General features: G+C 36.6%; 1 protein-coding gene across 1 annotated transcript in view; it reads left to right on the top strand.

Moving 5' to 3' along the window:
* The first annotated feature begins 348 nt into the window (after positions 1-348).
* DNAH10 (dynein axonemal heavy chain 10) overlaps positions 349-13594 on the top strand; it is a 49408-nt gene continuing 36162 nt past the window's right edge. Inside the window, exons 1-21 of the mRNA XM_026037482.1 lie at positions 349-377; positions 996-1141; positions 1608-1713; positions 2263-2378; positions 2837-3065; positions 3718-3875; positions 4284-4514; positions 4856-5046; positions 5521-5719; positions 6188-6382; positions 7402-7578; positions 7916-8044; positions 8292-8461; positions 9188-9339; positions 9741-9905; positions 10541-10748; positions 11536-11692; positions 11880-12356; positions 12725-12883; positions 13213-13329; positions 13398-13500. Of these exons, the coding sequence (XP_025893267.1) occupies positions 998-1141; positions 1608-1713; positions 2263-2378; positions 2837-3065; positions 3718-3875; positions 4284-4514; positions 4856-5046; positions 5521-5719; positions 6188-6382; positions 7402-7578; positions 7916-8044; positions 8292-8461; positions 9188-9339; positions 9741-9905; positions 10541-10748; positions 11536-11692; positions 11880-12356; positions 12725-12883; positions 13213-13329; positions 13398-13500 (3583 nt within the window). The 5' untranslated portion in view covers positions 349-377; positions 996-997. The remainder of the gene's footprint in view (positions 378-995; positions 1142-1607; positions 1714-2262; positions 2379-2836; positions 3066-3717; positions 3876-4283; positions 4515-4855; positions 5047-5520; positions 5720-6187; positions 6383-7401; positions 7579-7915; positions 8045-8291; positions 8462-9187; positions 9340-9740; positions 9906-10540; positions 10749-11535; positions 11693-11879; positions 12357-12724; positions 12884-13212; positions 13330-13397; positions 13501-13594) is intronic.

Here is a 13594-nt window from a genome sequence, read left to right as displayed (position 1 = left end):
CCATTTTGCCCCCTGCGCCATTTTGTGCCCCACCATTTTGCCCCTCGCTCTTTCCCCCTCCACCACTTTGCCCCCGCTCTTTCCCTCCATGTCTTTCCTTCTACTGCCTCCGGCTCCTTTTTCCCACATAGGGGCTCCTGTTTGCCCTATCTACAAATCTTAACCCCCAATCCCTGCCTCATTCTGCCTGTGTGCTCCTTGTTCCCCCGGCTGCACCGTGGCCGTATCACCCTTCCCTTCCATATTGTATGTGCGCGCAGATGCAGGTGATCAGTATGAGTTTGAAGAGGAGGAGGAGGAGGAGGATGAGGAAGGCCTGGATGACTTCTTTCCAGAAGAGCTGTCCCAAACAGCCTCCCCTGTGACCTTGGAAGGAAGTAGGTGGTTGGGGTGGCCAAACCCTGCTCGTTGCAGGTGGTACTGCTGCGGTGGTGTGGTCGGCCTCGCTGGCACCGTCCTAGGGTAGAGCTGTTCCCACAGGACCCAAAACATAACGGCTCATTCCCAGGATCATAGTTTGAGTTGTGAGAATGGGGTCCGAAGCAGAAGAAATGGCCAATTAGTGGTTTCTCCAGAGCTTCTCAGGGTATTTGTTCCCTTCAGAAATGCTTTTCTCAGCTTGACTTTTCCACCTCTCCCAAACTGACAGCGACTGACTGGGATGAACAGCTACTCTCTGTCTGTGTTTTAATGTAGTTTAATGAGAAAAGAAAAAGGATAAAGCGTTAAGATCAGCCAAGTACTTTAGCCCTATAATGGCATAGAAGCCTTTAATACAAAGTGGAAAAGGGGAAACATAATAAAAAGGTGTCAGAAGAGGATAGTGATTTTCTAAGGCTCAGAGTTTCAATTTTCTCCTCTGCTGTCAATATCCATGCAGCTCTCATAAGCTTCTGAATTATTTGCAAAAGCAAGATACCTTGTCATTTATTTTGAGAAGTTAATTGGAAGGATTTGTCTTAAATGTGCAGACTATCTATTTACTTATTTTTAAGGGATGACTTTGAAAAGCAAGATGACCCTTCTGGAATACTCAGATGAAGCAAGTGTGCAAGGTCGCATGTCAGGTCTCTCTGTTGGGTCTGAATTGAGTGATCTAGAGCAAAAATTGGCAACTGAACGTACGGAACACATACCTCAGGTAAAACTTTTGCATTTCACTTGGTTTTTCAGGGGATGTCAAAATACTGGGTTTTGGCTGTGGCTGTTTCAGTAAAACTGATGGGGAAGTTGAAGGGGTACAATGAAGAGCAAGAACAAAACATTTTACAAGAATGGAAATTTCATTCAAAAGAAATGTTTTGTGGTGTCTGCAACAGCCTTTGATATAGACTCTCATGACCTTACAAAGGAAATTTACTTGATAAAATGTTACACTTGCAGTGAGGAAATGCAATAGTTACATACCACATTATCCGTTCACAGAGCTGCTTGCAACAGGCAAGTTGTAGTTAGAATAACTGCTAGATAAAAATATAATGGGAAGAGCATGTAAGGGACACTGAACAAAGATTTTTGTACTTCTGTTCTTTTACCTAATAGATACCACCTAGTTAATTTGGTGGCAGGTAGTGATAGTCATTCTCTTTTTTGATTTTCTGTTTCAGTTAACAAAGCAGAAGGCTGACCGTCTGTATTTCTATGTGGCTCTTGATGAAATTCCTGAAGAATTTATATCTGGTGATATTGTCTACTTTCTGAGAGACACCAAAGGTATTTGCCCGGAATAACCACTGGCTGTGCACTTTCAGTATTTGCATTAAAAAGCACTTCAGTGTAGGAAAATAGGAAGGTGAAGATTAAGGAGGGTGCGTGACCAGGTTAATATCTGGGCAGCGATACTCTCAGAGCAAAACCAGGAAACTAGGAATACTTTTCATTTCTTATGCTCTTTAAGTTGCTTGTCTTGCACATTTTACTAAGATGCATGAAACTTTGATGTTGCTACCAGAGGAATTAAGAAGTTTTTGTTACTATAGCTGTGTAAACTATGTTGTGGATGAAGAGCTCTATCTCAAAGGCCATATGGTGATGAGCACAACTGAAGCATCTGTCCTCCTGACTTGACTGAAATTCAGATGCACAACAGAAGGCCGTGAAACACAGATTTTATTCCAACAGTTCGTATTTAGTCATAAAAGCAATGACACTATTTCTACTATTTATTTGTTGACTTAGAGGTTTTGTTTTCTTCTTATGTTTTATTGATTGCTTTCTCTATCAAGTAAATATATTTATACTAATTCTTTGTATCCTGTTTAGAAACAATTACTGAACCTAATGACCTGGCTGAAGCTAATGAGATTCTTCCTAAAATGATAGAGTTTGGCACACTGACTGGTAACACTCTTTTGATGTTAAAGAATGTCTTCGCACAGGTAACAGTTTTTATGTATGAAGTCTTGAGTGATTTATCTATTTAGTATTTTTCTAAATGCACAGATGTCTATAAGATATGTTAATGTTTACTGAGTGAATGTAATATGCCAAAATGGAGTTTGTGTTAACAATCAATTTATATTTTTGTTTCCTAAATTTCTATGAAGATGTGGGGACAGGGATTATTCACTGAATTATCTAACCCTGCCTGAGACACATTTAAAAATGTGACAACAGATACCTTTATTTTTGTACTGATGGACTTCTACTAAGCTATGTTGAAGCTGTTCCCTGTAGAGTTTGATGCAAAGAGAATGATGCTAAAGAGGAGATATATAGAGAGATCCATTTAAATTAAGTTAATTAAGAACAAGCTTAAGTGGATTATAAGTAAGGTAAATGGATTATTTTTTTTAAATGTCAGTCCTCCAATTTATGCTACCTGTTTGCATTGTAGGTATTTTTGCCTCTTCTCTCCTATAATCAGCAGCAGGCTGAGGAAGCTTTTTTTCATCCAGATAGTGAGGAAACAGATCCTGAAAAAAGGAGTTTACCTGAGGCTGAGGCTGCAAAAAGGAAAGAACAGACTGTGGAATACTGTAATATTAAAATAATGAGGAATGAGTTCCTAATGAACATGCAAAAATTCTTAAGCCATATTCAACGAACAATACAACAAATTGAAGGCAAGTATTCTGCCTCTCCTGGCACTTTGCTGTTTCGATACGTGACAAGAGATTCACCAAGAAATGGCTTTTTTTAGAACAGAAAATATATACAATTTCTAGGGAAGCTCCAGTTTCGCATTGCTATGACAGTAATATTTTTTTGCCTTAAACATAACAGACAGAATGGGGAAATGGACCAAATCAGAATATAATGAATATTCTTGCAGACAGCATGGAGTCTGCAAGGAGAGAGGATAAACATGCCTCCTTGCCTGCCAGTATCCATAGACCATAGCAGGACATAGGAAATGGAAAATCAAATCAGACTGTCACGTGTTGTTTAGTATCCATTCTGTAGCAGGGGCTACTGTCTTAACATTAGAGAGGGTGTAACAGCCCACAATAGGCAGACTGATAATATTCATTCAAATACTAATCCTGATTCTTAATTGTTTGACAGTTGTTTGAGGATTAAAAACTTAGAGATTTTCAGTTATTTCTAGTTATGTCTTTGCACTCTTTGAAGCAACTGGACATGTTTTGCCATATTCTCAAATGGCAGAGCAACTGGTCTCTTATTAGGACAGAACATGTAGACAGTTTTTGATATTTTATTTAAACGATGCTGATGGAACAAGATAGTTATTTTAGGTGCATTTTCTTCCAATAGGAAAGATTAAACTGGAAATGCCAGATGTAAATCTAGATGAAGAAGTGACTGTTCTTGCTAAAGCTCCAGAAGTGGTGGAAACCCTTGAAGCTTATGCAGTTACTTGGCAAAAATTATTATCCACAGCTGTAGGGGAACAACTGAAAAAGGTCCCACAGGTAATCTTACCCCTAACACCAGGGGTAAGAAATACCCCCAGTGGTATTTCTTTGTTTTCCACAGGGATCTTTGGCAATGACTTGTGCTGATTTTTAATCTGTCTTCACGTATACAAGTGTCTAAACATTTGCAAGTTAGGAGTTTTGAGCTCCAACTCTGGGATATGCTCTGTCTGAGAAGTTCCTCAGCCTGTATAAAAAGACCTCTGGATTTTAAGGATCTTCTTCTGTATGGTATTTTTTTCACGATTGATTCATATCTATTTTCCCTCAATATACAGCATATTGAAAAGAAAGCACAAACAGTCTTTTCATAAAGCTTGTGTGCTCAATCTTTATGAGAAAACTCATAATTTACATAAAGACTCATAAGTTACTTTGTTATTTTTTACTCCTCATTACTTGTAGGGTAATGGTCCACTTGCAGAAATTGATTTCTGGCGGGAAAGAAATGCTACTTTAAGTGCACTTTCTGAGCAGATTAAGCTTCCAGAAGTGAAAAAAATCTTGGAAGTACTACAAGAAGCTGAATCTGAGCATTTTGAAAGTTTACAGAATGTCTTAACTGATCTCCGCAAACATCATGTGGAAGCTCTAGATAATGTTAGGTTTCTTTCAACTCTTGAGCGCCATTTGAAGGTATGTATCCCTAAGAAAATTTTAGGAAGCTTTACCAATACTTATCTCAGTTTGTTTTCTCTGTTACTATAATCACAGCTATTTATTTATGTATTTACTTATTTTTAAATAGTTAATAAAGATACACTCTAGATTTTTATATATAATTAGAATAAGGTGTGCTTATTTTGTTTGAGATACAGTTGTTCTGGTACTTGGAAGTAGAAGTAAGAGCAGAGCTGCAAATAGTTTGTTTTATTAAATCGTAGCCTTGAGAGTGTTAGGTAAATATTGTTTGATAGAATATACATCTGTGTATTTTCATGGTAGCTTATTCACAATGTTTATAATACACTAAACAGAATTTGACACATGGCACTGGGTTTAATGTTGTGCTGGATACAATTCCTTCACTGATGAACGCCCTGCGAATGGTGTGGATTATCTCACGGCACTACAACAAGGATGAGAGGATGGTACCACTCATGGAACGGATTGCGTGGGAAATTTCAACAAGAGTGTGCAAAGTTGTGGATTTACGTACCCTGTTTAAGTAAGTACTGGATTCTTTGTTAGTTAGGCTGCCCTTACTAAAACTTTGTTTTACAGGCAGTAGGGTAAATGGTTTCATCAAATAGGTTACAATGCTTTTTACTATCTGAAATTGTATTAGAACAACTTAAATATCCTACCGTTTTATAACTGCATAGATTACTGAATCATTCCTGAAGAAATGATTGCTTGTCCTCCTTTGTCTTGAAAGGGCATAAAAAAATAATACCAATGAATTCACTAGAATTATACTGGCGCAAAAGTGGCATAAATGTCATCCAGTTCTGAAATAATATCTCCTTTCAAAATCAGTCCTGCTGAAAATGAAGACCTCACAATTATATTTTAAGTTTTGTCTAGTTCTCTTTTTAAAAGCTGCTAAACCTGGGTATGTAAATCCGGATCGGAAGTCATTTTCTAGCCGTAGAGTTTTGTTCTATCTTTGATCTGTTAACTATTTTCATTTGGTTAACAGAGAGGATAGAACTGCTGCGAAAAATAAAGTGACAGAAGCTAAAAGCACACTCGAAGAATGGAAGAAATCTTATTTTAGTGTTCGTGCCCAAATTGAAGCATCAGGAAGAGAGCAGCGTTGGGAATTTGACCGAAAACGTTTATTTGAAAAAACAGATTATATGGCTTCAATCTGTCAAGATCTGTATGATACTTTGCAGGTAGTAATATGCACAGTAATAAAAAGGATTGTATATTCAGTTTCTTTAAGTAAATTAACACATGTAATATAATTATAAATATTATATATCAAATTCAACAATATATGAACTAGCATATCAATTGCAGATTAATTTATACAAATGGATAGATGCTATATTTTGGCCCAAGGCAGATTGACTAGAAATATTCATGGTCCATCAATTGTTCATTATATGCTATAAACTGTGTTTGTAAAACCCCTGTAATAGAAATATAATAGAAAGAAGTCATAACTTGATATCATCTATGTAATAACTACAGTGTTGGATCTGTAGGATTGTTTTTAATCTACTTACAATGTAAATCACAGTAAAAATTGTTTGCTAGACTGTTGCTATTTTTAAAGGAAATAGTAACAAAAAGATAACAGTTATATCTCAGAAACAACAACAAAAAAGATTTTCTGGTGTCTTCTTCCAAACAAACAGGTCATCGAAGAATTTTATAATATATTTGGTCCTGAACTTAAAGCTGTCACGGGTGATCCAAAACGTATTGATGATGTATTGAGAAGAGTAGATGGGCTAACTAATCCTATGGAGCAACTGACTTTTGACCCTTTTAGCATCAAATGTGCACATCAGTGGAGATTTGTTATGGAAGAGTTCAAGGAAGGAGTTTTAGTAAGTGCTGTATATTGTGATTTTCTTGTATTACTTCCTATATAGAATGTCAGCATTTTCCCGTAAAGAAAATATAATTTTGAAAGATAAAATAAGAAATAAATATATAAATGAAAATGTGAAGAATTTGACCAAAATTTTAAGCAAGTATTTTTTTAAAGGTATTTTTGCTTATAATTCTACTTTATTTTGGTAACTGGTGAAATGTACTGTTTGTTCGTTGGCTGAATTGCTACAGTGTGACATATGGTTACGCACTACAGTGTGACGTATGGCTGCATATGACCTCTCTGTACCCATGGGCTGACAAATCTCAAGTATGTCCTTCAAAGAAGTAAAACGTCCCTTTTTTGAATTCATTTAGCTCTTCATTCCTCAACTAGCACACTGAAAGCACACAAATTGTTACGATGCTTCTTGCAACTTACATCCCTACCCTGTAGTGTCTGGGTTAATGGTCATTTTTGTTAACTTGCTGGAAATCCATCAGTTTGTTAATAATTTATTGTAAAAAGGCAACTAAAAACGTACTTGACCACTGTTAAAGAAAGATATTTTCATTTTGTCTTCCTTTGGTTTTGCAAACCTTTAAGTGATAGTATTTGTTTGGCCTTCTTCCTTTGATTAGGTTATTGAAGAAGAGGCCAAAAACTTTGTTGATGAATCTTTCAAGACGCTTCGATCCGCAGAAGCTGCCTTTGACATGCTGTTAAACTTCAAACACATCCGCTCTCGTGAAGCCATTAATAAGCAGATGATGATGAAATTCAATGATATTTTGGACCAATATTGTAAAGAGGTATTTTGTTTAATATCTTAAGAAATACACAAAGCTCTTTACCTGTTGAAAATCATAAATCTGTGTATCTAGACACATGTGTAGTGTCATTCACCATCCAAAGGACTCAGTCAGGATTTTACTTCAGAATTTGCTTCAGTGCTTTGCTTTATACCTGCTTAGATTTTGATCATGGAGAAGCAAGTGAAGTTATTCTTTGCAATATTTCATTCTCTTCAAGGTTGGAAATGTTAAGCAGATCTTTATTCAGAACTTCAAAAATCCTCCTCTGTGCAAGAATCATCCTCCAGTGGCTGGAGCCATATACTGGTCCCGATCCCTTTTCTATCGGATCAAGCACACTATTATTCGATTTCAGGAAGCAGAGGAGTTGCTCGCTAGTGAACGCGGAAAGGAAGTATGTTGGCTCTATTGCTTTTTAATAGGGAAGAAATACTCTCTTCATACCTTTATTCTCAGGAAAGTGCCCTTATGTGAGCTGAAGTTCCAAAAATGTCTTTGTAGACAGGGATATGTTATAAACGGGAGCTGTTTTGGAACTTCCCATTGACTTGTGGACAGACAATGACAGAATTAGTGCTACCACTCAAGAGCCTGAATTCCCTATGACCTGCATTAATTACAAGTCTTTAGTTGCCTTCATCTACCAAAATATTTAAAAAGACTTACTAAGATAGGGTGGTGAAATTCTTGTTACTCTTGATCTTTAAAATGATTTTTAATTAATTTTCTAGGTAAAACAGATATATCTTCAAGTGGCCAAGAAGATGAAAGAGTACGAAGATCAGAAGTATAGTCAGTGGAGAGATGGGACAGAACAGATACTTCCACAACTGTTGAAAAAAACTCTGCTGAATAAAATTGTTTCTACTGGACCTGTAACACGCGCTAACCTAGAGACTTCTGAGCAGGTGAGAGATGGGAAGGTAAAACATTGGACTTTTCTGTCAGAAAAAATGGAAATCAAAATTCTTTGCAACCTTCCATAGGGCGTTGGTTGCAGCTCCTGAATGACCTGGCAGATTGATAAATATTGTTTTTCTGTGCATTTCTATTTTAACAATTTGATATTCCCCTCATTTCTGCTTCTCTTCCTTTCTTGTGTTGTAGAACTCTGTAGCAGATGAGGCTGTTGCCGTGGAGAAACCTGTCCATTTCAGTGTGAATTTTTCTCCCAGACTCCATGAGATTATCAGTGAAACAAAGTACATGGAACAAATGGGGCTTCCAATCCCAGAAATGGCAAGAAATGTTGCATTGCAAGAAGACAAATATCTCAAGTAAGGCTAATACTAATAAGACTAAGACCAAATACCTCCTCCCATGCAGGTTTATGTTAGTGTTTTAAGTTATTTGACTCCCAAAGCAGCATCGTCCTGAGTCACCACAGTTTGGTAATAGGAGATCTAATGTTTTTTTTTTCATAAATAAAATTACTAATGGTCACTTTATATTAATAATCTTTTCTCTGGCACTGTCTGTGTCTTTCACTCTCTGTATGTTTTACAAATTAATGTTATTAAAACTTGTAAGAAGAAGAAAGAAAGATTTTTTTTTTTCTTAGCAATGAATTGTTAGTTCTATTCAGATTTCATGTCATATTCAAGGTCTCTTTCTTATTGTGCTGCTATGGGCAGTCACTTTGTTCCATGTAGGCACATAAAAATGCAGATAACAGTTCCAAATGGATTTTAAGATCACCCATTGGGTTCATTTATGTGCTTCAAACGGAGTCTGTTTTTAATACTGTTTCTGGGTTGGGTCAGGAAGAGTTGGTCTAATTACTTTTGGAGCCATTTCAAATCTTTTGTTTGTTTTCAGTGGGAAATGAACTGGATTTATAATCAATATTCAATGGTGAATTTCTTCATATTTGGTTTATATTTCTGAATAGGAAATGAAAGTGATCTGTACTTTGATCTGTGTTCAGATCTTATTTCTAGGCAATCCTAATTTTAATGATTATGATCAGGCAATTCCTGACTTTTTTTTTTCGCACTCATTAGGTACATAGATGGACTGAAAAACATGCTGGATCACTATCACCGATTAATGGGAACATTAGATGAAGCAGAAACCAAGCTTCTTGATGATCATATTCAAGAGCTCTGGAGAGTATTCAGATCAGGACATAGGAGACTCAACTGGAATTCCTTGGGTACCTGAGATGCTATTTTAAAATGACCCTAGATACTGATTTTCCATTTAAAAAAAGTCTTTAATTCTTTATTTTTTGCATCAGACCTGTCTGATGTACTCAGAACAATGTAGCCCTAAATAGTATATCCTATTGCCACTACCAGAGATAAAATAATGGGCTAGATAGGGTCTATTCCAGGAAGATGTTTCTTATATTTTTATTATATTTAAAGCTCGGTGCAAAAATGGGTATAGAAGATTAAATAATATAGCTGGAAGGAAGCTCTCCTGTGAGAAATGATCTAAACCATCTTTCTGCAGAGTGTCATTTCAGTTTCAGAGATTTAACACCTTTGGTTGTGCGAGTACTGATGTGTTGGCAAGAATTTTGGTAAGAGAAAGTTTGTGATTTATTTCAAGGTATTAGTGACTTCATCATCCGCTGTACACAAGCCATTGGAAAGTTTGAATCACTTATCCATCAGATTCATAAGAATTCTGAAGATATAAATAACAAACTTCTCCTAATAGAATCAACAAATCTCTTCAAGGCTCCACCTTCAAAAAATGGTGATGAACTCCCTAGTAAGTCTTTACATTATTTTTTTCAGGTCCAAGGTCCATGATGCTTTATTTTCCATTGCCTGCTACTTTGCAGTTCTAGTTGCTGAGATCAACCCCTATTAAGATTTCCAAACCTAATTACAGAAGTATTTTATGATATAAGACATGAAGCAACAAGCAGAGCTTCATTACCTTAAAGCTTTCAAAGAGGGAAAGAGAGAGGTGGATTTATAAGTGGATCATCTGTGTCTGTCTATATAGTCCTGTGTCTACCTTGCTGAGTCCTTGTTTTCTTTTTTTCCTTCTTGTGTGCATTATTTGGGACTTTAGGCTGCAGTTTTTGCAGAGCACTCTTGTAGGGCATTGGAACTGCAGTGGTTTCTCCCAGAGGCAAAGTGCAGGAAGGTGACCTGAAACTGGCATCTCCCAGGCCTCCTGGTCACTTGAGTGATGACCATGTTTCTTACGAAGCTTTCTGAGATGTCTGATTCCTTATAAAATCAAAGAGTTGAAATATTAATAACTCAAGCATTAATAAATGAAGGTTTTTTTTATGTAAGATTAATTTCATGTTCATAAATAAAGTCCAGGTAATTATTCAGTTTTTCAAATCCATTAGATTTTTTATAGTTAATACTGTTTTTTATCTTTTGCAGAAGTGAAAGAATTTTTTGAACATATTAAGTGTGAAAGAGTAAAAGATGTGGAACACATGGTCAGAAGATATGTTTCTATTGGACCATTGCTAACAAAAGTGGAAGGGTTGGTTGCCAATACAAACAGTGGCAAATCTCCCAAATTATTTTCGTATTATGCATACTGGGAAAATAGGATTTATCAGGTGTTGACACAGTTAATTCTGAAGTAAGTTGATTGCCTTAAAGAATGTTCTGTCATTCATCTTTGGATTTTTCCAGATCTTTTAATCTAAATTCATATATACTGATATTCTGTCTGAATATCTCAGAGATCTGGAGCTGGAGTATTTGGTTTGTATTTATGTATTGGCTTTATATGCAAAGATGGAGAACTGATTAAAAAGATAAAGGAGAAATTGTAATTCTGAGAAAATGAATTTTTAAAAGTGGTTGGCAGAAGAGAGAAGTAGGATAGCTTTTCTGTGGTATATATATTTTGCATATGCCATCTTTGTTCTTAAAATCAAAGCCTTGTTTTACCAAAAGAGGCAATCTTGAGAACTTTACATCTGGGTGCCATATGCACCATAATGCTGGGAATGTCAGTACAAGGACAAACGTTTGCTGTGTTGTGCCGTACCTGTTCAGTAGCAGCTGGAGCCAAGGGGGTTCCTGTGGCAGGATGTTACAAAGACCTGGATGTGCCTTCTGTGCTGGAGCCTTTTCTTGGAGCCAACTATGGTCTCAGGATCTTTTTGCACCAGGATATCCCCTTCTGTTCCTTCTTACAGCTTTTTCTGGCCAGAGAAGCTTTTGCATTAAATAAGTCTTAGTGGGACAATTCTGCTCTCAGATACACAGCTGGGTTTCCAGCTGAAGTTCATGTTAACTGACTTTGAATGGATCTGCTTTCATATCTAAGCGCATAGCTGATAATTGCAATCCCTGCTGGGCATTTCCATGGTTGGCAGTACCTGATTATAACTATGACAGGATTTGTTTTTCTCTTCCAGGAATTTGCAGTCTTTTAATGCCTCCATTGTTTCAAATGTGCCACTGTTCCAAACAGAAACTATTTTGTCTGCTCCTGAGATAATCTTGCAACCTAATGCTGGTGAGATTGAGAAAATGACTGTACAGTGTATTCGAGACTGCGTTGAAGTCACTAAGGTAATTCTTGATTAACATTTACTTGCTGCTGGAGTTTCCCTCTTGTTATAATAAGTTAATTCGCTTTATATTTGGGCAAATACTCACCCTATTTCCTACTTAGTCTCCTAAATGCTAATGAACAATTTCAGGGATATCATTCTCTCTACAAAGTAATTATTTTGCACCTCTTTCTTGCAAACTCCAGCATTTTGTGCGATGGATGCACGGCACATGTATTGAATGCCCTCCTCAGCGGATTGAGGAGGATGAAGTTATCACCTTGAGTTTTTACAACGATATCTCCCAGAACCCTCTGATAATTGAGCAGGCTGTTCTCATCACTCAGAATGTCCACAAACTTCTGGCTTTTCTCAGTAATTATTTGAACAGATGGAAGAGGTATCGTCTGCTGTGGAAATTAGACAAAGACATAGTCATGGAGAAGTTTGCTACCAAAAAACCTGCTTGTGTCATCTTTGATGAAAAGTTGCAATTCTATACAAAGATAGCTCAAGATGTGACTCAACAGCCCTTGATTAAAGATGAGCGGTTTATCAGGCTTCAGCTGGGATCTTTAGCCTCTACCTTGCAAGAAAGTGCTAGAGGCTGGGTGATTTCGCTTGGAAAGTTGCTTAATGAGTCTGCAAAAGAGGAACTTTTAAGTCTTCAGGAGGAGATTGAGGTAGATGCTTTCACTTCTTTTTTTCCTGATAGAGTTAGCACTGAGTAGCAGCTGATTATTTGAACCTCTCTCTCAACTGATAGAAACTAGTTGGTGTACTCTGGTATGCCATTCAGCAAAGAAATGAGCTGCACTCTCTGCAGCTGGGAAACAGGAGAGAATAGTGAGGTGAAAAAAAAAAAGTAGTGTTGAAAGTTTCATACTTTCAGTATGAAAGTTTCAGTTCGATATGTGATCATTATCACACTGACTAAAATTAAAAATGAATCTTCATATTCCCTATTTTGATTTTTGTTTGACTCATAATTACAATTCTGATGAGTTATTCTGTCGGTGTTGCTTCTGAAAGTTGTCTTTGCTTTTTACAGAGATTATCACTGGATCTTAAGACACCACCTGATTCCCTGGAAGATCTCAAATTTGTCCTTGGTACAATTGCAGAGATCAAAGACATAACCTTCAAGGTCGAACTGAGATATCTGGACATCCAGGAGAGATACCGAACTCTTGCAATGTACAATATTCCAGTGAGTGTCTTGTCTCATAAAATATTTACAGTTTGGGCTAGAGGTACAGTTGCCTTACATGGCAATGAATAAATCTTTCCCTCCTAAAGTATTTTACAGAATCTTAGAATTGTTGAACTTTGAAGGGATGTCTGGAAATTCTCTAGTTCAACTCCCCACTTCTCAGATCAATATATCCTTTTTAAATGGACATACTGCATTTGTTTAAATCTGATTCAGATAAGTCAAATGCTTTTTTTAAAGTTTTGTAAATTTAATACTGTGATCATATCTTCTTCACTTTCTTGAGTCTTTTTTGCTTATGTGAGATGTTACTTGTTTTGTTTTAGGTACCTAAGGAAGAGCAAGAGATGGCTAACAAGATTAGGGAAAAGTGGGAGGCTCTTTTAGCTGAGGCATCGGATGTTGATCACAGCCTTGGAAGCATAAAAAAGACATTTACAGAGGTAATATTTGTAACATTGTAAAAAACTAGAAATAGAAATGCAAACAATTTAAACATTGTTCTTTTTAGATTACACGGCAGCAAGTGGGGGACTACAGGAAAGAGATAGCAGATTTTTTCCATAGATTCACAACAGAGGGACCCGGTGCTGTTGGGGAAGATCTTGATAGAGGTAAATAGTTTGATGTTTGTGAAGTGATGTCTGCACATTATTAGTCTTTGGACAATGCTTCAAATTTTATGCTAAATGAGAAAGTTATGATTCC

The sequence above is a fragment of the Nothoprocta perdicaria genome, unplaced genomic scaffold (assembly GCF_003342845.1).
Source record: "Nothoprocta perdicaria isolate Ctin4 unplaced genomic scaffold, notPer1 scaffold_2, whole genome shotgun sequence".
Classification (NCBI taxonomy): domain Eukaryota; kingdom Metazoa; phylum Chordata; class Aves; order Tinamiformes; family Tinamidae; genus Nothoprocta; species Nothoprocta perdicaria.
The sequence above is the reverse complement of the archived record's forward strand: the minus strand, read 5'-3'. Positions and strand labels throughout refer to the sequence as shown.